The following is a 25,884-nucleotide window of genomic DNA, read 5'->3' on the forward strand; positions in this document are numbered from 1 at the left end:
CCCTTCCGGTGCCTGGCGCCCGAGCAGTAGGCTCTTCCCGATTTCCGAGAACCTTCGAGAATCGGTTAGTACCGGGAGGACCGCGTATTCACGGCCGTACGCGGCCCGGCCTCTGAGCCCATAAATTCCCGGAGTGGGCCCCGCCCCCGCCTTCCTACGCGGTGAGTGGAGGCCCACGTTACACGATATACATAACAGTGTACTATACGAATCCGGTATATCGGAAAATAGTTCTTCTTTTTCTATTTTCTAATTTTTCTTGATATTTGCGGTCAAGATTTGTATTTTTTCTTTCATTATTGTACATATGAGTATAGTTCGCTTACCGAAATTGTCTATGTATTGGAATACAAATTCAATATATAATTGTAAGGAATTCGAGAGACCGCGGCCCGTGCGGGCCGCGGGAGGGTACCATGAACCAGCCAGGGGTGCTGTTTATGATAACGGTGCAGACGTGACTTCAGGCTATTTTTGAGATTTAGCGGAACTTTCCGTTTTATGATAATTTAGTAGAGACTTCGTATTTTAGCTAAAGGTCTTAATAGCCGTTGACGTACCGTAAGACATCTGTGGACCATTAAGGGTCCTAGGTAGGCGAAGAGGATTCGGGGCGAGGGTACCTTAATAAACTGGTCAGTTTCCCTCACCCTGTCGCCTCTTGGAGTGCGTACATTAGTGTTAAGATACTTATGATTGGTTTTTCGAAAGTAACCGCCTACATTGCGAAAACCTTTAAAAGGTAGAGCAGAGAAGGAATGAATGTGTCGTGGCGCGCACGAGGGTAACCTCTAGCTTCTTATTGTTAATAATATGTATTTATGAAATCCTAGTCTATCCGTTCCGTCATCCTTACAAATTCAGAAGTGGAATTGTGAACTGAAGTGTCGCGGATATTCTGAGTGGTTACCATTTACGTTCGGCTAACGGCAACCGAGAAATTCTGTGTGAAATTCTTAGTGACTATTATTTCGTGACTTTCTAAGTGACCCCTTCCAAATAGAAAAAAAATGGCTCAAGTATCAGGAAGAACGCAGCGTGAATTCCTCGTCCACGAACTGAAGTAAATATTGCGTCGCCATGGTCTCCCTTCATCGGGAAACAAGGCCGAATTAGGGCAGCGGCTGGATGAAAATTTCCCTAACAGGGCAGCAACAACTCTAAATACTCTCCACAACTTATGAATTAGACAATAATGCGACCAGACTGTTGTTGGGGTCAAAATTGAAAGGGAGAGCTCTGAATTGGTTCCATTCACGGAGTGAGCATTTGGAATTCCCCACAGATATGCTCCTGTACAAAATGGAGGGCATGTTTGGGAATCGGTGTCACGTCCGGTGGTTCGACCGCCAACGAGTAAACCCTCAGATGAAGAATTATTATGAATTATTATGGAAGTACAATGATGTTACGCGAGGAGAAATAAAAATAGGATTAAGATATATGTTGAAAATTTTACGCAGTTAGGTAGCGCGGAAAACGACTCCAACTTATCTTCCTGCAAGACACGCGGATGAAGATCAGTTTACACCCTGAGAACAAACTGGAAGGGTGTCCAATTATGCCAAATTACAAGAAAAGAAGCCGACTTCATAGTGAAAAGATCCGTCGACACACACAGCTGACTAAGTCAGGAGACATCAAGAAGTTAAAAGATGCAAGGTAGAGACTCCTGAGCCAGCATCTTTGAAAAACTGACTGCATCTTGACTGTCCATCTTATAAAAAGGGAACCAACTCCTCAAAGTCAGTTCATTCAGTTACAAACAGTCATTCAGTTCTCTCTTTAAAAATCAACGTCAGTTCAGTTTCCGTTTTTGAAGTTCCTCGAGTTCTAACAGTTGTTCCGTGGCGGCGACTTCTGTACTTAGCGAGCGAATCCGAAGCCCAGCGACTCTTACACTTTGCGAACGAATCCGAAGCCCAGCGACTCGGTAATACTAATATTATTATTGTTATTATTGTTGTCATAAACGAAGTACTTGTAAGCACTCTAGTATATGCGCTATATAAACCCTATTTGTAAAATCAAATTTGCAATCTATGACTCAAAACCACACTTTGAATAAATCAGTAATTTTTGTTGTTTTCAAAATAAGTGTAGAAACTTATTTAAACAATCCCCAATTTCCCGAACCGTAGCCGGTGTATGCAGGTAGGTTCGAAACTGCGTCCTATCCTCTAAAAATCATAATTCATCGCACTTGGAATGTAACACGGGAAACCCGGCTAGAACTAAAAAGAAAATTTGAAAGTAGGAAGTGGAGAAACACGGAACCGTTTGAGCAGTACTACCACGAGAAGATGGTGTTAGCCAACAAAGTGCCCGTAACAGAGCATGAACTGGTTCATTACCTGATAGATGGCATACCAGAAAGCAATATTCAAAATCAGGCACGGATGTGCAAATTTAAAACAGCCTCGGATATGCTAAGGGTCTTGAGGAAAATTTCGCTGCCCAACGGATCGAGGAACTACGCCAGGTCGACGGTCGAGAAGAATCAGCAAGGCGCAAATACGACCAGAGGATCGCCACCAGAAGGGAGGACAGGTAGCCGTTGCTATCACTGCAATAGATTAGAGCATCGAGCGGCGATTGTCGACTACCTGCGAGGGAAAATGGTAGCTGCTTCAGTTGCAGAGAAATGGGTCACTGTGGCACGGAATTGCTCATTCGTCACGACCACGCGGAACGTAATGTAGGAATATTTTAATGGAAACTCTTACGTCTTAGGTGTGACGTGCCGGGTGGAGTGATTTCATACCGATTTCGCTAGGGTCCTTTATACTCTTAATAACTCGATATTTCGTTAACACACTCGCTCGCGACTGTCGCTTCTCTAACTCCTGCTCTACTGACTCTCTACCGACTGACTGACACAACATCCCTCACATTCGTCCCTTTTATCCAAGTCCCACTTTCATTCTTCCTCTCTTGCACTCTCATTCTCTCTCTATCAGTTTCACATCCATTCGGAAAACTCAAACAGTCACGTACGCCCTGCGCTTGGCGCCCCTAAACACTTTACTCTTATCACCGAGACCCAAACACTCTTCTTTCACACTTCGGTCCAAACAGACTCCCTTTCACGCCGGACCCAAACACGTTGACGCCACGATGTCGCGTCCACAGTCACTCTAAACAATCATTCTAATACAGGGTCTCATTCATAACCCTTTTTTTTTTTTTTTTTTTTTTTTTTTTTTTTTTTTATCGTGAGGAAATGTTTTATACATACCCCGACTCCCTGGGGGAAGCCGGGGTTATGTGGGATTCTCTCCGGGGGGCGGAGCCCCCGGAGACTACCCACTAAAACCTCACGCCCACCTAAGCTACACGGGAGGTGCCTGGATCACGCGAGTACTCAACAGGACACCTCCCAGCTAATACATGCCACCCCGGGGGAGGGGGTTAGCCTCCCCCACTGCCTACGCTATAAGACCCCGGGCGGAGGGACCCGCCCGGTGTCCCCATCCCTGGAGCCTTCGGATTGGGCTTCCCGAGCCCCAGCTCGGTCCACCCACAGCTCCCGGAGTCCTCGTGCCCCGCTCGGGGCCAGTGTCCCGAAGGAACCAGCCCCGGCCAGAGCAAGAGGACGCCGCCACCGGAAGGAAGGGCCGTCGGAGGCGCGATCCGGCACGCCCCGACCCTTCCTTTCCCCAAAAACCCCCCACGGTCCCCCTCCCCTATCGGGGGGAGGGGGGACCGACACCCCCCACTAACCGGGAAACTATCCCGGGGGGTGTCGGCCAATCACGGGGGGAGCTACGCTCCCCCCCGGGGGCCCGGGTCAGCTCGCACCCCGGGCCCCCAAATTCAGCGCCCCCACAGGTGGGGGCGAAACAGGGCGCGGGGATACTCCCCGCGCCAAACCCCCTCCGCCCCCCACTCCCGGGGGCAATGGTTGACGCGGGGGAGACTCCCGCGCCCTCCCATCCCTCACCGCCCCCCTCGTGGGGGGCACACGCCGGCGCGGGGGTCGTCCCCGCGCCCACACCCTCCTCGCGGAGCCCGGGTCCCGCTCCCGGGCCCGCTCGGCGGCCTCCTTCTGCTTCATAACATCCTCGCAGAAGGAGGCCACCGCCTTCCACGACCCCACGCTGCCGACCATGTGGTCGACCACGGTCGGCAGCGCGAGGTCCCACCCTCCCACTGCGGCTCGCAGGACACGGCGCGGCCCGGCCCAAGCAGGGCACTCCTCCATGGTATGCCGCGCCGTGTCCACATCTTCGCCGCAGTGGTGGCACTGCGCAGTCGGCTCCCGCCCCATTCTGTGCAGGTACTCTCCGAAGCAACCGTGGCCGGAGAGCACCTGCGTGAGGCGGAAGGTCAACCTTCCCCGCCTCCTGCACCATATATAAAATATGGGCAGGAGGGCCCGGACAATCGGACGTGTGGAGGGCGATAGCATCGCCCTCCACTCCGAAAGACTTTCCGTCCGGGCCTGGCGATTCTGGCCCTCGAGCTCCGACTCCTCCTCGCGCGTGAGATCCACCCCCGGCGGGCGGCGGAAGGAGCGGGCGATGTGGTATAGCTTCGCCCGCTCCGCCGCCACCACAGTGAAGGGTGGAATTACGGCGAGGAGTCCCGCCGCCTCGGTGGAGATGGTGCGGTACCCCCGTATGACCCGCAAGGCCAGTCATTCATAACCCTACAGTAAGCGTAACGTTTCGATTTGAACATCGAGCGTGCGCGACCTTCGTGCACGAAGCCTCGTGTGTCCCAACAACAACGCAACGCGTATCGTAAGACTCTCGGCGTTTGATTCAACGGGAAATCTACGGCCATGGATAACTGGGGATCTTCTCGACGAACAACGACTGGCTATCTGCACCTTAAGTCGGGTCATGGTGAATTACAAGAAGATTGGACAGGCCAGGCAGAACGCTGCCCCCGCTGCTGCCCGACTTCGTCTTCTCCAGGAGAAGTGGGATCGCTGCACGCATCTCCACACTCGTCTCCATCAAACTGCTTCCAAGGATCAACTGGTGCAGGAAACGTATTTCACCGCGGCGGAGTTCAACGTCGCCGAAGAACTCTTCTACGAGGCCTACGACTACTTTAACGGTCAGATAGAAAACTTCAATGTTACGTCTGGCGTATCGGCTCCGTCGCCCTTAACAGACGAGTCGCGAAATTCAGCAGGCTCTCCTGCGGCCATTAAACTCCCGCGTATCCAGCTACCTAAATTCTCGTGTCAGTACCAGGATTGGCTGGGGTTTAAGGATCTTTTCGAATCGCTGATTCATTTGAATGACGCCCTAACTGAAGTACAACGGCTTCATTATTTAAAGTCGACCTTAGAGGGCGAAGCCGGTCACCTCCTGCAACACGTGACGGCCGCCGCGGCCAATTACGCGTCGGCTTGGCACCTTTTGGTCGAGAGTCCGGTAGTGAACCCATTTCGCTTATTATCGGCGCTGATTATTACGGGTATCTATTGCGCAAAGGTCTCCGTCAGGGGCCTCCGGGAGCTCTGACGGCTCAGTTATCTATTTTTGGCTGGGTGTTGTCCGGTCCCTCGCGCACCTCACTCGCGCTATCTTACCACATCTTACGTTACGTTATCGCACTGCTTGACCGCAATAGAGCCCTCTCCGGGATTACAGAGCCTTCATAGAGATATTGTACGCTTCTGGGAGGTTGAGGAGCTCAACGCGCTTATTCCCTTGTCCGAGGAGGATAAACGCTGTGAAGAACATTTCGTTCGTACTCACTGTCGCGCTTCAGACGGCCGGTACATCGTGCGGTTACCGTTTAAGCAAGAAGCTCCGGTTGCCTTGGGAGAGTCCTTAAGCAGGGCCCGTGTTTTGATGAGCAAAGTATCGCGTATAGACCGTAATACCGAGCTGCGCGAACGATATAACGCATTCATGTCTGAATACGTCCAACTCGGGAACATGTATCAAGCACCGGCTTCGTCTACGATTTCATTTCCGGTTTATGTTCCTCATCATCCTGTGATAAAGGAGTCGAGCAGCACGACCAAACTTCAGGTGGTTTTAACGCGTCGAGTCCGACCTCTAACTCTACAACTCTAAACGATCACTTATTAACGGGGCCGAAAATACAAGCAGACATTAGCTCCATTGTCACCGCGTGGCGTATTTACCAATACGTTTATAAGGCCGATCTTCAAAAAATGTTCAGACAAATTCTCGTTAATACGGTGGACCACGATTATCAACGAATTTTACTACATTACCGGTTAGCTACCGTGACTTATGGAACGGCTTGCGCTCCATTTTTTGCAAATAGAGTGCTTTTGCAACTCGCGGAGGATGAATTCCCGCGGGCTCAGAAAATTGTTCGTCGCACTTTTTACGTTGACGACGCGTTTCTTGGTGCGTTCTCCGTGTCAGCCACCAAGGAGGTTCGGGACGAACTGATCGCGCTTATGCAAAAGGGAGGTTTCACGTTGCACAAGTGGGCAACCAATAGCACTTCCCTCCTTCAGGGGGACCACTTGAATAACGTTGCTCGCTCTATCGTCACTGATACCTCGGATGCCGATCAACAGAAGGTTCTCGGCATATCATGGCATCCGGTGCAAGATGCATTTCGTTTTTCCTATTCATCTCCACCGCCGCGCGCAGCTACAAAACGCACCGTACTTTCTCTCATTTCATGCTTGTACGATCCCCTCGGTTGGGTCACTCCTACAGTGATCCAAGGAAAAATCCTTATGCAGGATCTTTAGGTATCCGGAATAGACTGGGATGACGCGTTTCCCCAGGAACTAGCAACTCGCTGGTCAGTATGTTACCTCTCTTCTAGACGTGCAATGTCTGCACGTACCCCGCTGGCTGGGTATCCGTGATCTCGGGGAGGAGTGTGAACTCCATGGCTTCGCGGACGCGTGTACACGCGCCTACGCCGCAGTTATATATTTACGGGTCAACGGTCACGTCGGCCCATCCAAGGTCACAATGATCGCAGCAAAATCAAAGGTCGCCCCTGTGAAAACGCTGAGTGTACCGCGACTTGAATTATCCGCCGCGGCATTACTTTCGCGATTGATGAAAGCCGTCATTGTCGATCTCGACCTTGAGAGCGCTCCTGTCCATTCCTAAAATGATTCCACAGTAACCCTAACGTGGCTTAGCAAGCATCCGGCCACATGGGACACTTTCGTAGCTAACAGAGTATCTGAGGTTCATTCCAAAGAGTTCTGGGCAAGGCATTTACAGGCAGCGCACTGTCGTTCTGACCTCCGGGCTCTCCGATCGGGTGAGTCTATTCCCCGGACCAGCCTGCTTTGGCGGCTCAACCCAATCCTTCATGAACGCAGAATCATTCGTGTGGGTTGAAGACTCCGACACGCTTGTTACGAGCCAGGGCTATGAGCAGCGCGAGAGGCCGGCGAGGGGATTTATACCCCAGGAATATGGTTTCAATTGTTAGTTAGGTACGCGGACGCACTCGATGCGAAATCGAGGAGCCGCTAGGATAGTTGACGTCGAGGACGCACCTGATGCGAAATCAGGGAACCTCTGGGAGGTTGGTGTCAAACGCAGACGCACCCGATGCGAAATCGAGGAGCTACTAGGAGGATGAAACTTCGTGCACGCACCCGATGCGTAATCGAGGAGTCACTAGGGAACACGCGGCGAACCCGATACGAAAGGAGGTTGTATAAGAGCGCGGACGCACCTGATGCGAAATCAGGGAGCTGCTAGGATGCGGAAGAACCCAATGCGAAATCGGGGATCCGCCTAGGATGGTATAATTTCGTGGACGCACTCAATGCGAAATCGAGGAGCCACTAGGTTGGAGAAATCTTCGTTGAATCGAATTTAAGTATTAGTAAGCCTCGTAACTTCTATATAATTTAATTGATACAATCCGAGCGGTTAGATTGTATCGTATGGGAACGTTCAATTATTATATTAGGATTTTAGGCAATAATTAAGGGTACGCGAGTTAACAAACAAGACAATTTATTCTGAATTGAAATTACTACAAGTGTTGTTGTTTGTGTCGCGAATGAATATAATAAATGTACAATTAGAGGAATTGTTTACCTATGTTGCACGGTGTTGACGCACTGGCAATGCGGGGTTAGATGGCGATTGTTGAATGCCAAATAGAATATATACCGAACTAACGGAATCTATAAGGTTATGAATTGATTCGAAAGGGACTTTAACCCGATCTCACTAGACTTGACTCTGTAACGCGACGTGACTGCACGATTACTATAACGTTACGGAACCGTTTCTGAATCTCAACTGAACCGCTTCTCGACTAACCGAAGAGGATGAAAATGAACGGGTTTATATACCTTGAAAATGAAAGGGGTACTCTGTTTAAGATTTAATGTCACGTAGGGTCACAGTCACATTTTTTGTCGTTTCTAATGAAAAGCAGGCCTCAGTTAGATTTTCGTTAAAAGGGGTTAATGAAGGTTATCCGGGCTATTTCCTATCAGAATATTAATTAACGGATGCCAGAAGGGAGTGTCTAGAGATTTTGATATAAAGAAGGCATACAGTATCTTGTGTTAATAAAAGGGAGCCTGTTGGGACGCTTTTCGTTCTCAGAAAAAGAGATTAGAATTTCTAGTCGAAATGAATATGGCGAACGTCTTCATACGTAACACGCTCTAATATCAGAGTCGGCGCGGCAGACGATTGTGCTCCCGCATCATCGCGTTTCCGAGCTCATACCCAGACATTGTCATGTTCGCTGTTTGCACAGCGGCACCCAGCTGACATTGGCCACGCTTCGTCAGGAGTTCCGGGTGGTCTCGGCTCGAAAAGTGGTGAAAACGGTCATTAACCCTTTTAGTGCCGGGAGACGATATATCGTCGTTTGCTACACTTGCCAAAAGTGCCAACGACGATATATCGTCGTGCGTGTAATAGCGCCTTATTCTTCGCATTGCGAGAAAGCTTTATGTCTAAATAAATTTATAAATGATCTAATTTGATTGTAAATGATCAAATTTCGTTGACAAAGAATTTGTAAACCGGTTTGGGTCTGACATTTTACACATTCTATACCGGAGTGTGCTGAGACTCTGTTTACGCTGGAGCGATAAGATGGACACTCGGCACCAGACACTCTTCTAGCCCCAAAGTCGAACTGTTTATGATAGTTATCTGAGAGTTCGTATGCCACGCAGTTCATCGAGGCTAAAATCCTTCATTCAGTCTTTGCTTGACTTTTATAGAGAGAGTTTCTAACCCGTGTTCCGTGACGTTTTTTGTGACAAAAACCGAGACGTTTTTCAACAGTCTTCTTGAAAAAGCTGTGCCCTTTTCCAAATATGGAGGACGAAGAATTAGTTCAATATATTAGCGAGCTTGAAATAAATGAAGAAGATACTGATAGTGATGATCAGTTATGTGTACCAAGACGACGGAATGTTCGCCGAATACTTAGCGATAGTGAAACTGACGAAGAAGAGTGGCAAGATGTACATGTTAGCGATAGTGAGGAATCTTTTAGGAATTTCACTGAAGTTACTATAAGAAATGATATGCAATATAACACACGGCCATTATTTTTGGAAACTGTGGGTCCGAAACATATGCCACCGAAGAATTCTTTACCTATGATTTACTTCAATTTATTCTTCACTCATGAATTTCTTGAGATCTTGAAAACTGAAACAAATCGGTACCCAAGAGCATTTTTCGACAGCACGTCCAGAATATCAATTGCATCTAGAACAATGGAGTGGAAGAATACCACAGTTCCAGAGATGAGGGCTTTTATAGCCGTCTTACTCGAGATGGGAATTACCCGTAGACCTACACTGTTTAGTTACTGGTCAACAAACCATAGGTATATTCCATGGTTTGGGCAAATGTTTAGCCGTAATAGATTTCAGTTATTGTGTAAGTTCTTTCATACTGTGGACAACAGCACCTTAGCACCACGGAACAGCCCAGACTACGACGCAGCAGCGAAATTTGAACCCGTTGTTGCACATGCAAATAGAAAATTCAGGTATTATTATTCACCGAATCAACAGCTCAGCATAGATGAATCATTAGTAGGCACAAAGACCAGATCAACACTAACTCAGTATTTGCCAAATAAGAAGCACCATAGATGGGGCATAAAATTTTGGATGCTAACCGATGCAGTCACACACTATTGTCTGTCATTTTATTGCTATCGGGGAGCCAAAGACGAACGTGACAAAATTGAAGTAAAACAAAAAGGCCTTGCTCATACCGTAATAGAGAAATTACTCAACATGGGTAATTACTTGATGAAGGGATACCATATAATAGCCGATATTTTTTTACCAGCATGATGTTAGCAAGACATCTGTTTCGCAAGCAAACATTTTTCACCGGAACAATCCGAAGTAACAGGAAATATATTCCACTGCAGATGAAGCGAAAATTAAAAGTGGGCGAATATAAATATTTGCGAAATCGTGAATTACTATTATTAGCTTACAGAGAAAAAAAATCGCAAACAAAAAATGTATTGCTATTATCTACACATGGAACAGCCGCAAATACAACCAGACCAAGGCGAAGATCGAATCAGGAGAGAGAAGGAGGAATACCAGCTATCGTAGCTGATTATAATAAATATATGGGAGGTATAGATGTCTCAGACATGATGGTTTATGCATATTTAGACGAACGAAGAACATTGAAGTATTGGAAAAAAGTTGTATTTTCCGGATTTTCACGCATAGTTCTGAATGCGTATATTTTATATCAACTAAACACAGAAGGAACTGCTATGACCCGACTGGAATTCATAACCGATATCATCGAATCAATAACAACCGAATGGATGACGGTAAAGGGTAATCCTGAAAGACCATTGTGCGAAACATCCAGCAATACCGCAGGCCCAGGTATTCGCAAACTTCTTGGAAGGCGAGAAAAAGTTTGCGTTGTTTGTAGTAGGAGGGACGGTGGGCCTGTGCGAAGATCACGCAGAATTTGTATTCATTGCTGTAAAGGGTTACACGGTGTATGCATTAGCGAACATCAATGCTAAGTAAATGTTCGAAAACTGGCGCGCGCGAACAACACGCGGCGCGCAGGACTCGCGCGACCACACCAATCACGCGACGCACATCGCCGGGCACCAGCCACTCAGCGACAATCGGAAATTGCGCGACACGCGAACACTCGCATGATTGGTCGTGGCCCGCTCGCGAACGTTCGGGAAAGATCGCGAACGCTCACCCGGAAGCGACAACACGCGACGAAACGTCGAGAAACATCGCGGGTATAAAAGAGGGAGAGAGCGACCGCGACACCTCTCCTTTTCTTTCTATCGCGCACGTGCAAACAACAGCTGATTTCGTTACTTCATTCTTTATTCGTTCTTCTTACATCTTTATTGCGACAAACTCGTGTATCTTTCGGAGGATAAATACAGTTATTTATTGTAAATCTGGCAATCACATTCTTTCCAACTCCTGCAATCACTCCCGTTATCATTCACTCCATCTCATTTCATACTTCCATTCAAACTCCCACACTCTCGGCAAAATCAAGTCGAGAGTATCGCACATTTCTGGTCCTTCGAGCCGGATTTACAAATAAATCTCCGCGAAGTTCAGTGGTGAAACATCTTCCGACAAGTGAGAACTCCATACATCGACTCAGTCTCGAAGCAAAATGGAACTCTCCGTCGAGGAATTGCTCGCCAAGCAGAGTGAGCTGGGAAGGAAGATCAGTCGCATAACGGAGAATTTCAAAAAGTCCATCGCGCAGTCAAAGATGACCGCGGGTGACGTCCAGTCCAGGCTCCAACGTCTCCAGGACTACTGGTCGGCGTTCCAACGGAATCACGATGTCCTGACTCTTCGACATCGGGACACGATCAAGGGTTCCGATTACATGAAGCAGGAATTTGCAGACGTGGTGGAGGAAGCGTACATGGAGCAAAGGGGTCGGCTGCTCGATCTCGCACGTCAGTTCAGCGAGGTAGGTTCACAATCCCGGGCGAAGGCTCCTTCCAGCGCGAGTGAAACCAAGGAAGGAGAGAACGCTGGTTCAGCCCCATTGCCGCGAATGCAGCTGCCAGAATTTCACGGCGAATACGTTGAGTGGCCAGCTTTCAAAGATTTGTTCACGTCAATCGTGGACAGGAATCCCCAGCTCAGTAAGGTGGATCGTCTGCACTATCTGAAAGTGAGTCTTCGAGGCGCGGCCGCCGATCTCGTGAAGGACCTGGCAACGACAAACGAGAATTACAACCGAGCTTGGACAATTCTCAAGGAACAATACGAGAACAAGAGAATTCTCGTGCGATCGTGCCTCGACCGACTTGCCTCGCTCCCCAAGATGAGAGAGAGCTCCGCACGTGAGATCGCCAACATTCACCAGGGCATCTCATCAGTGGTGAACACTCTGGACGGGTTGGGAAGGCCAATCAACAAATCTGAGGATTGGTTTGTCTATTCAGTGGTGCGTTTATTCGATCCGGTGACTCGGGAGAAATGGGAGGAAAGAGTTACCAGCAGCAACGATCCGCCATCCTTCGACACACTGAGAGACTTCCTCACGAAGCGGAGGCAGCAGTTAGAGGCGTCGCCGGAAGCAGCATCGGTGAAGCCAGCCCTGGGAATTAGCCGCAATTAGGGTAGAAGCACAGAACATCGCCAGAACTTTGGAGAATCTGCTGGCAAGGGGACGACGAAGAGCGTTAGAGCCCACCATGCACAGAAAGGGCAGAAGAACACGTGCGCGAAGTGTAGCAAGGAACACTACCTGATGCAGTGTCCCGAGTACAAGGCACTCCCCCCAGCAGAGCGACGCGGGCAGGTGGAGAAGCTTCACCTTTGCTACAACTGCCTCGGAAAACATGCCCTGGCAGCCTGCCCGTCCACCAAAAGCTGCATGACCTGCGGAGAGAAACACCATTCGTCACTCCACGATGCATATCGCGACAGCCTATCAATGTCCAAGACAGCTCATCTTACCCTGGACTGCCGGAACTCAGCGGGCAAGGTGCTGCTCGCCACAGCAATGGTCCAAGTGGCAGACAAGTTCGGTCGAAGGCATGTGGTTCGTGCCCTCATCGACCAAGGTTCGGAGGTATCGATGATGACTGAGGCACTGGCGCAGCGATTGCAGCTCCCAAGAACCACCTCGTTGGTGGATATCTTCGGGGTCGGAGGGCAGCAGCTTGCTCGAGCACGGGGTCGAATCAACCTGGACATCTCGTCCAGCAGGGGCGACACCATCAAGGTCTCGGCGATCCTGCTCCCAAAGCTGACCGGATATGTTCACAGCAGCCTAGCACAGCCAAGATCCTGGAAACACCTACAGGGGCTGGAGCTGGCGGACCCATTACCGGCAAAGGCCTCGCCCATCGAAGTCCTTCTGGGCGCCGACGCCTACCCTGCAATAGTGTTGGAAGGAGTGAGAAAGGGTGCTCCAGACGAACCTATAGGACAACTCACCGTCTTTGGATGGATCATCACCGGGATGGCCGGTCCCGCCACCGCCTCTTTGCACGCCCAAGTGCACCAGGCGATAGTCGGTGAGCCTCTGAGTACGCTGGTGCGAAGGTTTTGGGAGCAGGAGGAGCTGCAGGACGCGCACACCACCCTGACAGCCGAGGAGCGGGAATGCGAGGACCACTACGCAGCAACCCACTCACGCACGCCCGAAGGTCGCTATCAGGTGAGGCTCCCCTTTCGAAAAGCAGGTGTCATCTCTCCAGGGTCCAGGACAGCAGCATGGCGGGCGCTCCGACGAATGGAGCAACGTTTCGAAAGGGAGGAGGACTTCAGGAGGCTCTACGGCGACTTCCTGAGGGAATACGAGACGTTGGGCCACATGTCGCCTGCCAGCGAACCACCAGCTGGACAAGCAGCCCACTACTTACCTCACCATGGGGTCCTGAAACCGACCAGCACCACGACGAAGTTGAGGGTGGTGTTTAACGGCTCCTGGTCCTCGCCGGCGCAGTTGTCGCTCAACGACTGCCTCCACGTGGGCCCAAACCTTCTGCCACTCCTCGCCGACACGCTTCTGAGGTGGAGGAAGCACCAATTCGTCGTCACAGCCGATATCACAAAGATGTATAGGCAGATCCTAATACACCCAGACGATCGGGATCACCAGAGAATCCTGTGGAGGGACAGCGCCGCGAAACACGTGAGTGAATATCAACTCAACACAGTCACTTACGGTTTGTCATGTGCTCCCTACCTAGCGGTGAAGACGCTGCGACAGCTGGAAGACGACGAAGGCAGACGGTTTCCAGTCGGCGCGCAAGCACTCCGCCACGATTCCTATGTCGACGACATTCTCACGGGTGCAGACACCATCCCCGCCTTGAAGGAAGCCGCAGCACAACTCCAGCAGCTCTGCATGGCGGGCGGCTTCCCGTTGCAGAAGTGGGCAACCAACGCGGCCGACCTGCAGGTTTCCCTGGAACCAAACCGGGACGAGTCCCCCCGGCCAACACCAGGTCCGAAGGCCCAGGGAGAATCAAAAATGTGGACGGATTCCACGCACGCCACACTCGGTCTCCAATGGTCACCACGCTCTGATTGCTTCCAGTTTGTAATTGCAGACGACCATGCTCAACCAGTCACCAAGCGAGGAGTGGTGTCCAGAGCAGCCCAGCTGTTTGATCCGTTAGGATGGCTCACCCCTGTCGTGGTCCGAGCCAAAATAACCATCCAGACGACGTGGTTGTTGGCGCTTGGTTGGGACGACCCGCTGCCGACTGCACTGGCGAACGACTGGGAGAGCCTCTGCGCCGAACTGAAGCAGCTCAAAGAGGTGAGGGTACCACGGCGACTGCTGCATGACACCAATCCAACAAGGAGGGAATTCCACGGTTTTGCCGACGCCTCAGAACGCGCATATGGGGCAGTCGTCTACCTGCGAGAACAAAATGCAGAGGGTCAATGGACTGTCAATCTAGTGGCGGCCAAGAGCAGGGTGGCACCACTGCACCAGGTGTCACTACCACGGCTCGAGCTCTGCGCAGCGCACCTGCTCGCTCGCCTGATCCAACACACGGTTGCCACACTGCAGCTCGCGAACACCGCCGTACACCTGTGGTCTGATTCCACGGTAGCACTAGGATGGATCCAAGCCCATCCCGCAAAGTGGAACACCTACGTGGCTAACCGAGTTGCAGATATCCAGCGCAGGGTTCCAGAAGCGCAGTGGCACCACGTGGCTGGTGTTGACAACCCAGCGGACTGCGCCTCACGGGGAATGTCACCGACACAACTCCTCAGTTGGAGCCTGTGGTGGGAAGGGCCGGAGTTCCTGCGACGAGAGGACGAACTCCCACTGGCAACAACCACGGAACACGAGCAGCTTCCAGAGGCAAGGAGAGCAGTTGTCGCAGCCACCACCAGAGGAAGCAACAACAAGGGAGACAACGACATCCTGGAACGGTTCTCCTCGTACAACAGGCTGCTCCGTGTCACAGCATGGTGTCGGCGATGGCTCAGCAGATCAAAAGGCACCTCAGCCGGGCAGTCTGCCAACGCCAGCACAAGCCAGGAAGGGCTACCACCAGCCCTCAGCGTGGCTGAGATCCTGGAAGCAGAAGAAGGTTGGATCCGCCAAGTTCAGAGGGCCGAATATGGGGTAGAACTCGCCGGACTAGCCAAAGGGCACGGCGTACCAAGAAAAAGCAGCCTCGCTGCGCTGCAGCCAACGCTCGACCACAAGGGCCTGATGAGAGTCGGAGGCAGATTGAACAAGGCACCCATACACCCTGACGAGGCGCATCCACTCATTCTTTCCCCAGACTCTCTGTTCACTCAACTCTTAATTCAATCTGCTCACAGGAAAACACTGCATGGCGGCGTACAGGCAACCTTGGGCACCATCCGGCAGCGATACTGGGTACCGAGGGGACGCTCCATCGTCAAGTCCGCCATACATAGATGTGTCACGTGCACTCGGTGGCGGGCCGCTCCAGCACGTCAGTTGATGGGAGAGCTTCCACAACATCGAGTCACACCGGCTCGACCCTTCCATGCCACAGGGGTTGACTACGCCGGGCCGATATGGATGCGAACTGCGCCGGGCCGGGGTCACAAGGCGTATAAGGGCTTCCTGGCGGTCTTTGTCTGCATGGTCACCAAGGCCGTGCACTTGGAGGCCGTATCCAATTACTCCTCTGAGGCTTTTTTGGCCGCTTTCCGAAGGTTCATATCACGACGTGGCATCTGTGCACACCTGCACAGCGACTGCGGGACCAATTTCCAGGGAGCCGACGGGGAGTTACGCCGTCTTTTCACTGCCAGCAGCCGAGAGAACCGGAGGATCAGAGACCAGATGAGCGACCTGAGGACACAATGGCATTTCAATCCACCAGCTGCACCGCACTTTGGAGGCCTGTGGGAAGCCGCGGTGAAATCAACCAAGCATCACCTCCGGCGGACCATAGGAGATGCTCGGCTCACCTTCGAAGAGATGAGCACGCTACTCACCCAGGTGGAGGCCTGCCTCAACTCAAGGCCACTGACTGCACTTTCCGATGATCCCGCGGATCTGACCGCACTGACGCCGGGGCATTTCCTCATAGGCACGGCGTTGAATGCACTCCCGGAGCCATCGCTGCTGGATACGAGGGACCACCGACTCTCCCGGTGGCAGCTACTGTCAAAAATCCGAGATGGATTCTGGGCGAGATGGCAGCGAGAATATCTCCAAGAACTCACCGTACGACCAAAATGGCGAGAAACGAAGGAGAACGTCGTGCCGGGCTGCCTCTGCCTGATCTCAGGGGAAAACACAGCACCCACGCAATGGCCACTCGCGCGCGTGTCGGAAACGTACCCCGGAGCCGACGGGAAGGTTCGGGTCGCGAAATTAATCACCGCGAATACCGAATTAGTGAGACCAGTCGCGAAACTAGTTGTTCTCCCGATCGACGCGCAGTAATCAATGGACACGTCGATGCAGGCACACCGCGCACATGCCACGCGCATCTTCCATTGACAAAACACGGCGTAGTACTGCGTAGTACGCGACACCACGTGTGAATGAGCATCGGCGGTACAGCTTGCTTACTCAACGCGACAAAGTTCTCAACACCACCGAGATACACCAAAACCACGCGAGAAATACGCGTACGAACACGTTCGGCACTGATGCACCCCGTTCGATTAATGCACGCGGGAAAATCGACAAGTCGAGGCGGGCGGGATGTTCGAAAACTGGCGCGCGCGAACAACACGCGGCGCGCAGGACTCGCGCGACCACACCAATCACGCGACGCACATCGCCGGGCACCAGCCACTCAGCGACAATCGGAAATTGCGCGACACGCGAACACTCGCATGATTGGTCGTGGCCCGCTCGCGAACGTTCGGGAAAGATCGCGAACGCTCACCCGGAAGCGACAACACGCGACGAAACGTCGAGAAACATCGCGGGTATAAAAGAGGGAGAGAGCGACCGCGACACCTCTCCTTTTCTTTCTATCGCGCACGTGCAAACAACAGCTGATTTCGTTACTTCATTCTTTATTCGTTCTTCTTACATCTTTATTGCGACAAACTCGTGTATCTTTCGGAGGATAAATACAGTTATTTATTGTAAATCTGGCAATCACATTCTTTCCAACTCCTGCAATCACTCCCGTTATCATTCACTCCATCTCATTTCATACTTCCATTCAAACTCCCACACTCTCGGCAAAATCAAGTCGAGAGTATCGCACAGTAAATGATTTGGGTGAGTTTTAAAAAGGAAATGTTACATATTTGCAATAGCCAGATAATTAAATAGCAATATTTATAATAATAAATAGTATACAAAATTATATATCATAGATATATTTATAATCATAACATATATTTGTGATAATAAAATTTTGTTTCAGCAATGTTGTAGTACCTACACCAACTGCTTGTCTTGCAGCAGATAAAATCCGTTTATCGCCCGCACTAAGCAATCGATCTCTTATCCTTTATTTTTGTTTGTGAAATGTCAATTTTTTTACAAAATAAATTGGAAATGCAAATTATATGCTGCGTACTAAGTGGTTTATATAAAGTTATGATAAAACAATGAAGTTTTAATGTGTAAAAACGATTTGAAAGATAGAACTCAAGTTTTATATTATTTATAATTGTGTTATTCATATTATTTTCAATTGATATTGGAGAATCATTAACATTGCTTTATTCTCCATTTCGTCCCGAATACGTGGCATTTTTAAGCATGTAAATATCATTTGTAGTTTGGTTTTTATAAGCGTTTTTCCAAATCGTTGCATATTTGTCAAATTCGGCCGGTTATCTTCGCATAGGCACTCGTTTTTCGTCCGGCACTAAAAGGGTTAAGGGATGCGTAACGTGTGTCCACCAACGCGCCGCGATCCCGCAGCAACTTATGGGAGATTTACCGTCTGTTAGAGTCAACCCCGACTCGCCCCCGCACCAATACCGGGGTAGATTACGCAGGTCCGTATCTCGTGCGCTCGACCAAGAGTCGAGAACACAAGGCTCACAAGGCATACATCGCCCTCTTCGTATGTCTGTCCTCTCGTGCGATACACCTCGAGCTGGTCAGCGACTATTCCGCTCCAGCATTCCTGGCTGTCCTAAAACGTTTTGTGTCACGTCGTGGATTACCCGCTGCAATGTTTAGCGATAACGGTACTACTCTCGTAGGTGCGGCGCGTCAATTTAAAAGGGCGGTTCATTAAAGGTTACCTGAAGCGCGTCCTGGGAGATCACACTCTGACCGGGGGTCCGCTACTCGCGATCCCGGAAAGGTCCGTTTACGAGGCTAACCCAAACCTTTTAACATGCTGGGTACGCGTTCAAAACATGCTAGAGCACTTTTGGCGACGATGGCGCAACGAATATTTACACCACTTACAACAACGCGGCAAATGGACCAAGAAACGACCAAACTTTTGTAACAGACCTGGCTGCGCCAGGCCTGTTCCTAGCCGTACGCGCCCCGAACTCGAACCCCCGAACGCGACCGACGGATACCGAGATCCGCCGGTACCCGCGAGCGCCCCCCGCGAGCCCCGGACCACCGAACCGATCTTGGCGGGAACCGGAACCCGCCATGATGCGACACCGTCGCGCCGGATGCGTGACGACACCGGAAAAGCCGGCCGCGATCCGTACCGCACCGCACCCCCTCGCCTAGCAAGACGAGAGAGACGAGCCGGAAAACGGCCTCTTCGGTTTTCCGCCATCATAGCGACCAGTCGTGTTTTTCCGAGCCGTATCTTCCAGCCGCCGATACCGACCGCACGGTTCCGCCGCAACAGTGCCGGTACACGCGCGCCGCCTGCCGCCACCGCGACGAAGCAGGACCGTCGACCGAACGTCGGACGAGCGCGAACGTTTGAATTGCCACACCGAGGAAATCGTAGTGGATGCACCGAGGGACACCCGCGAGGAGCCGTACCAGCAGGACCGCCGACGGATTATCATCCCCCGGGACGCCAGAACAGCGGGGCCGACGTTGGGCCGAGTGCATCGAACGTTTGACGGACGACCTGTACAGGATGACTTAACCCGGCGTACAGACGCGGAAAATGTTATCCGCCGCCGCGACGGCCGAGAAACCGGATCCGCACCGTAACGTCGACCGGATCCGAAAAAGTGGCTGTACCACAGACGGGAACGACCCGCACGCGTTCCTGGAACGCGTGGAAGAGATCCAGATCGCATATGCGATCCCGGACGACGACGTACTTCGAGCCGCGCCCGAGATGCTGCGCGGACGAGCCCAGGCCTGGTACCGCAATGAACGGGAGGAAATCGCTACCTGGGACGGGTTCAGGCGGGCCTTCCTCAGAGCCCATACGTCGCCGCAGACCCGGTACCAACACGAACGTGCCGCCCGGGAGCGAAAGCAACGGGACGACGAGCCGTTTACGGAGTTCGTAACGGACATCACCACCCTGATGCGACGTGCACAGCTCCCACCGGCCGAGAGGCTCGAGTTGCTAGACGAAAACATGCGGACGAAATTTCGATACCTCCACCCCCGGGGATCCGTACCTGACGTGAGGACGCTCCGCGAGCGAGTTCAGGAGTTGGAGCGTATCGAAAGGCAGGAGGGACGGCCGCGCCGAACCCCGACCTACGCCGCCGAATCGACCGCGACACCCACGAGCCGCGCTCCGCCGTCGGAACCGTACGACGTCGACACACACTGCTGGCGATGTAAGCAGCGAGGGCATACACGCTTCGAGTGTCGTAACGCGTACCGGAGATTTTGTTCGCGGTGCGGTCGCGACGGAGTGCTGACCCGGGAGTGTCACCCGCCGGGAAACCGAGCACGGGCCCCGTCGCCGAGGAACGAACGCCGGGCCCGCTAGACAACCTGTCGGAGAAAATCCGGTACGCGCCGCGTCCCGTATTATTGGTCCGAATCCTCGGCCGGAGGTTCGACACCCTCCTCGACACGGGCTCACAACTCTCCTGCGTCAACGAAGAAGTGCTGGCCTGGGCGCAGGAGCAAGGAAGATTCCTCTCGCCGCATCACGCCGGCCTCGTGAATCTAGCCGACGGAACCGATACGCGTCCGACGGGACGCATCCGCCTGCCGTTCCGAGTCAGACACCGGGAGGAGACGGCCGAATTCACCGTACTGCCGAGAATGGGAATGCCGGTACTCCTGGGCATATACGCCATCGCCGCCCTGCGCCTGACGATTAAACCGCCCGCCGAAATCGCCACCCGGACGGAGGAATACCGCGCCGAGCCGTGCCTCCAACTCGGACTACGACCGTTGGCGGAAAACGAGCGACAAGCGTTCGATCGGTTCCTCGAAACCGAGCTGGAGCGATTCGACGCCGTGACGGGCCGCACAACGCTCATCCGTCACCGAATTAAGCTCGTCGACGAGACGCCGATCAAGCAGCGGTACCGCCCCAGGAACCCGGCCATGCAGGCGATATTTAACGAGGAGGTCGCGCAGATGCTGAACGATGGAGTCATCGAGCCGTCCAGTAGCCCGTGGAGCTCGCCCGTCGTCGTGGTAAAAAAGAAAGACGGCCGACCACGATTCTGCGTGGACTTTCGCAAACTGCACGAGCGATCAGAGAAGGATGCATACCCGTTGCCGCATATTCAGGCCACGTTGGACAAATTGCGAGGGGCCAGGTTCCTCACGACGTTGGACCTGAAGAATGGATACTGGCAGGTGCCCCTGGAAACCGCTAGCCGACCGCTCACCGTCTTTACCGTTCCGGGGCTCGGCCTATTCCAATTCACGGTCATGCCCTTCGGCCTGCACTCCGCTCCGGCGACCTTCCAGCGCCTTCTGGACCGCGTGATCGGCCCGGAGCTCGAACCGCACGCGTTCGCCTACCTTGACGACATTATTGTCGTCAGCCGGACCGTAGCCGACCACCGACGTCATCTCCACGACGTTTTCCGGCGTCTGCGTGCGGCCGGACTGAAGCTGAACCCGGAAAAATGCCGATTCTGTGTCGACAGCCTCCGGTATCTAGGCCATATCGTCGACCAGCAGGGCATCCCGACCGACCCGCAGAAAACCGCGGCCATTGCCCAGATCCCGACGCCGAAGACGATCAAGGACATCCGCAGATTTCATGGGATGGCCTCATGGTACCGGCGATTCGTCCCGAACTTCGCCGAGGTCATCGAGCCGCTGACGCGCCTGACCCGGAAGAACGCCAAATGGCAGTGGACCTCCGCTGAGGACACGGCGTTCCAGACGATGAAGGAGCGCCTCGTAGCCGCCCCGGTGCTGGCATGCCCGGATTTCGAACGGCCGTTCACCCTCCAGACCGATGCCAGCGACTACGGGCTGGGAGTCGTACTCACGCAGGGCCCCGAGGACGACGAAAGGGTGATCGCCTACGCCAGCCACACGATGAACGAGACTGAGCGCAAGTACAGCGCCACCGAGAAGGAGTGTCTCGCCGTGGTCTGGGGCATCAGGAAGATGCGACCGTACCTGGAGGGGTACCGCTTCACCGTCATCACCGACCACCAAGCTCTTAAATGGCTCCGCCAACTCGACAGCCCGACCGGCCGCCTGGCGAGATGGCCGTTAGAGCTCCAACAATATGATTTCGATGTACGGTACCGACCCGGAAAACATATCTACGTGGCGGATACGCTGTCCAGAATCCCGTCGCCGCCCGGAGTGAACTCACTCCGACCGAAACAGCGCACCGACACGTGGTACCAGAAGAAGCTAGCCGCCGTCCAGACCGACCCAGCCGCCGAACCAGAGTTCCAGGTGCGAGAGGGGCGCCTGTTTAAACGTATCCCGCACCAGCTCGATTACAACGAGCCCGAGCCGAGCACAGCGTGGAAGCTGTGCGTACCGAACGAGGACCGTCCGGCTACCATGGCCAAGTACCACGACGACCCCACGGCCGGTCATCTCGGAGTCGCCAAAACCATCGTACGCCTGGCGCAGCGATTTTATTGGCCGGGGATGTTCCGGGATGCCGCCCGATACGTCCGGAGCTGCAAGAACTGCCTGCAGTACAAGGTCCCGCCGCACCCGCTACCAGGACAGCTACACGCCAACCCGGGGACCGAACCATGGCACACCGTCTCCGTCGACCTAATCGGACCGCTGCCGCGATCCCGGCAGGGCCACCGTTGGTTGCTAGTGGCCATGGACCGCTTCACGAAGTGGGTCGAGCTTACACCGCTCCGGAAAGCCACCAGCACCGCCGTCGCAGCTGCGATCCAGAGGGAGGTAATCCTACGACACGGAGCTCCGCAGATTTTGATTTCAGACAACGGCTGCCAGTTCATTGGGGAACCTGTGACCGCTCTGCTGAAAGCCGCCGGGATCAAACACCGCCGGACCCCGCCGTACGCGCCCCAGTGTAATCCGTTGGAGCGAGCCAACAAGGTCGTGAAGACCATGCTCGCCCAGTACACCGGCAACCGACATAACCGCTGGGACGAGAAACTGGACGAGGCCAGATTCGCGATCAACACTGCGTGGCACGAAGCAACCGGGTACAGCCCGGCGTACCTCAACCAGGGACGGGAACTCCGGCCACCAGGACCGACAACCCCGGAAGAAGCCGCCGCACCGCCGCAGCAGCGGTGGAAGAACCTCCGGGAGGCCCAGGAACTGGCCCGACTACACTTGGCACGGGCGTTCGACCGACAGGCCAAGTATTATAACCTGCGCCGGCGCGATTGGAGGCCTGCCCTGGGGGACACCGTCTGGAAGAGGGAGCACACGCTGTCCAGTAAAGAAGAAGGCGTCGCCGCCAAACTCGCGCCGAAGTTCAGCGGCCCGTACACCGTCGGGCGCGTCGTGTCGCCGGTCATCGTGGACCTGCGCGACCGGGCTAGGCGATGGCTGCGCCATATTCATGTCCGGGACCTCAAGCCCGCCGCCGGCCCCGCCGACGACCCAGACCACACCCCGGAGGAAAGCGCCGAGCGCGAGCGCCGACTTTCCCCCGCGGGTAGCCCCCGGCCACCCGCACCCGCCCCCGCGGCTAACCCAGCTCCCAGGCGACGAGGCCGTCCCCGAAAACTAATCGCCCCCGTTCACTTTTGCGACGGGGGGGGGACAGATCCAGCGACCAGGAACCCGGCCGAAATGGACACCAGCTGGGGTCTCGCGGCCCTGTTCAGCGAGCCCGAGCTACGCTCCGACCCGCCGACACCGGAGGGACGCTGCCGCCGCGACGACCTGCCGTCCCCGGCCGACGACTCGCCCACCGAGGACCTGGCACCACGAGACGGACCACTTCCCAGGAAATGGGATTCCCTATCATCCCTGGCGTCAGTGCCCGACGAGCCTCTGCCGGAGGTCTTCTGGCTGGGCCAACGCCTCTGGCCCCGGCTAACCACACCGCCCAGCTCCCCGGGCTGGTGCACCCCGACCTCGCAGTCACCGCCGCGGGACCGCCAGGGAACCCGCCGCCGCCGGACGAGGAGGAGACGCCGAGCGGGACGCGCCGAACGCCGGGACACCACCCTCAGCCACTGGTCGGACCCCCTCCCGCCGGAGGCCCTGGGGAGACCCGTGGAGCCGGACACCGTCGGGCCGCAGCCCGCCCTCGCCGCAGCGGTCTGGGCTCTGACTGAGCCGCCTCCGCCGGAGCGGACACCGCGCCCGGTACCAGCCCCGAGAGGTCAACCGACGGCAGCGATCCAGACGGCAGCCGCCCCGACCCCCGCCACCAGGACAACCGGGACTCAAACGGAGGACGCTCCGCCGACCACGACGTCCGCCGCAGCCGAGCCGGCCCGGACCCGGCCGATCCCGACGCCGACCCCGACGCCGACCACGTGGCGCCGCCAGTTGAGGCCGCCGAGGGCAGACGGTGGGGAGATTCCCCCCAACGGAGGGCGCCCTATCAGCGACGCCGAGGGCAGCACCCAGCGGTGGGACCCCATCCCGTTCCACGGACCGCCCCCGACCTACCCCAGCGTGTGGTTCATGCTGCCGACGGGCCGTCAAGCGGAGGTGCCGCTGCGCCTGGTGGCCCAGCGACGGGCATACGTCCTGGTACCGCCCGGGTTCGAGCGCTGGCGCTTGGTCTTCGGGAGCGACGGCCGCCTATAGCGGTGCTTCCGCCGTCCGCCGGCAGTCCGAATACCCGACGAGCCGGCCCCATCACGCCCGCGTCGCCAGCCAGGACGCTGCCACGACAGTGAGTAAGGTGCGCGAGGACGTGGCCCCACGGGGCACCCGCGACTTCACCCCGGCGGGGGTGAACGGACGCCATGCCGTAGGTTAAGTTAGTGATAAGTGTACAACGCGTAGGTTAAGTTAAGTTAAGTGTACAGTCACGTAGGTTAAGTTAGCACTAAGTGTACAGTCGCGTAGGTTAAGTTTAGTCAGTAAAACCCCGACCTGCCGTAGTAAAAGACAGCACCGGCTCACTCTCGTGTTCGCCGCCGCGACGTAAGGGGGGGGGGGTGCAACAGAATTGGCTGCGCCAGGCCTGTTCCTAGCCGTACGCGCCCCGAACTCGAACCCCCGAACGCGACCGACGGATACCGAGATCCGCCGGTACCCGCGAGCGCCCCCCGCGAGCCCCGCACCGCCGAACCGATCTTGGCGGGAACCGGAACCCGCCATGATGCGACACCGTCGCGCCAGATGCGTGACGACACCGGAAAAGCCGGCCGCGATCCGTACCGCACCGCACCCCCTCGCCTAGCAAGACGAGAGAGACGAGCCGGAAAACGGCCTCTTCGGTTTTCCGCCGTCATAGCGACCAGTCGTGTTTTTCCGAGCCGTATCTTCCAGCCGCCGATACCAACCGCACGGATACGCCCGAACTCGCGCTGTTCCGACGCCGGGAAACCGCCCGCCGATTCTCGTACAGTATTATTGAACCCGCGGAGAACGGACCGCGAGTGTGACGAATTACTCGCGACCCGCGAACCCCGATCTACGCCGCTGCGTACCGGACCACCTGGAGAGCCGCCCCGAACGCCGAGCGATCGAGGACCGGAACCAGGGTAAGTACCTTTCTTTCCCGTTTACCCGACGTCCCCGCCTCCACCCTACACCCTCGGAGAGCGAACCACCCGCGACCGGCGTAACGCCGGCCGTCCAGGGGCACGGGCTCTCCGACCGCCGAAGTTGCCCTGGTCCGGAAACGCCGCTGCGTGCGGCCAAGACCACGCCGAGACCCGACACGCGCGCGAGACCTGAGTCGCGAGCGCCGACCTCCGAACCGCGAAGACGGGAGAGTAATGAACGTGTAGCCAAGCCGCGTCGTTAACCGCCTGCGCCCGACCGTCCGTGTCCCGCCGTAACCCTCGCGTTATCCCGCTGCGAACCCTGGCACGGCGAGCCAAATTCGGCCGCGAGGAACCAGTTGTACCGAGATCCGCCGGGAAACGGACTCGTTACACTTTAAAAGCGGTAATCTGGTTGTTATCCGCCGACCCAATTTACCACCTCCAAAGTGAAAGCTCGGTCGTGTGGTTGAGTGTCATCCCGGACAGGACGGTCTGGT

General features: G+C 54.6%; 2 protein-coding genes across 2 annotated transcripts; both read left to right on the top strand.

The window, feature by feature from the left end:
- Nucleotides 1-11,606: 11,606 nt before the first annotated feature.
- LOC143358829 (uncharacterized) lies at nucleotides 11,607-13,548 on the top strand. Its single transcript, XM_076796304.1, has 3 exons — nucleotides 11,607-12,539; nucleotides 12,597-13,428; nucleotides 13,505-13,548. The coding sequence occupies exons 1-3, from the start codon at nucleotides 11,607-11,609 to the stop codon at nucleotides 13,546-13,548; spliced, it is 1,809 nt and encodes a 602-aa protein (XP_076652419.1).
- Nucleotides 13,549-14,312: 764 nt separating this feature from the next.
- Nucleotides 14,313-16,859, top strand: LOC143358831 (uncharacterized). Its single transcript, XM_076796305.1, has one exon. The coding sequence runs from the start codon at nucleotides 14,313-14,315 to the stop codon at nucleotides 16,857-16,859; it is 2,547 nt and encodes an 848-aa protein (XP_076652420.1).
- The last annotated feature ends 9,025 nt before the right edge of the window (nucleotides 16,860-25,884 follow it).

The sequence above is a fragment of the Halictus rubicundus genome, chromosome 11, assembly GCF_050948215.1.
Source record: "Halictus rubicundus isolate RS-2024b chromosome 11, iyHalRubi1_principal, whole genome shotgun sequence".
NCBI classification, from domain to species: domain Eukaryota; kingdom Metazoa; phylum Arthropoda; class Insecta; order Hymenoptera; family Halictidae; genus Halictus; species Halictus rubicundus.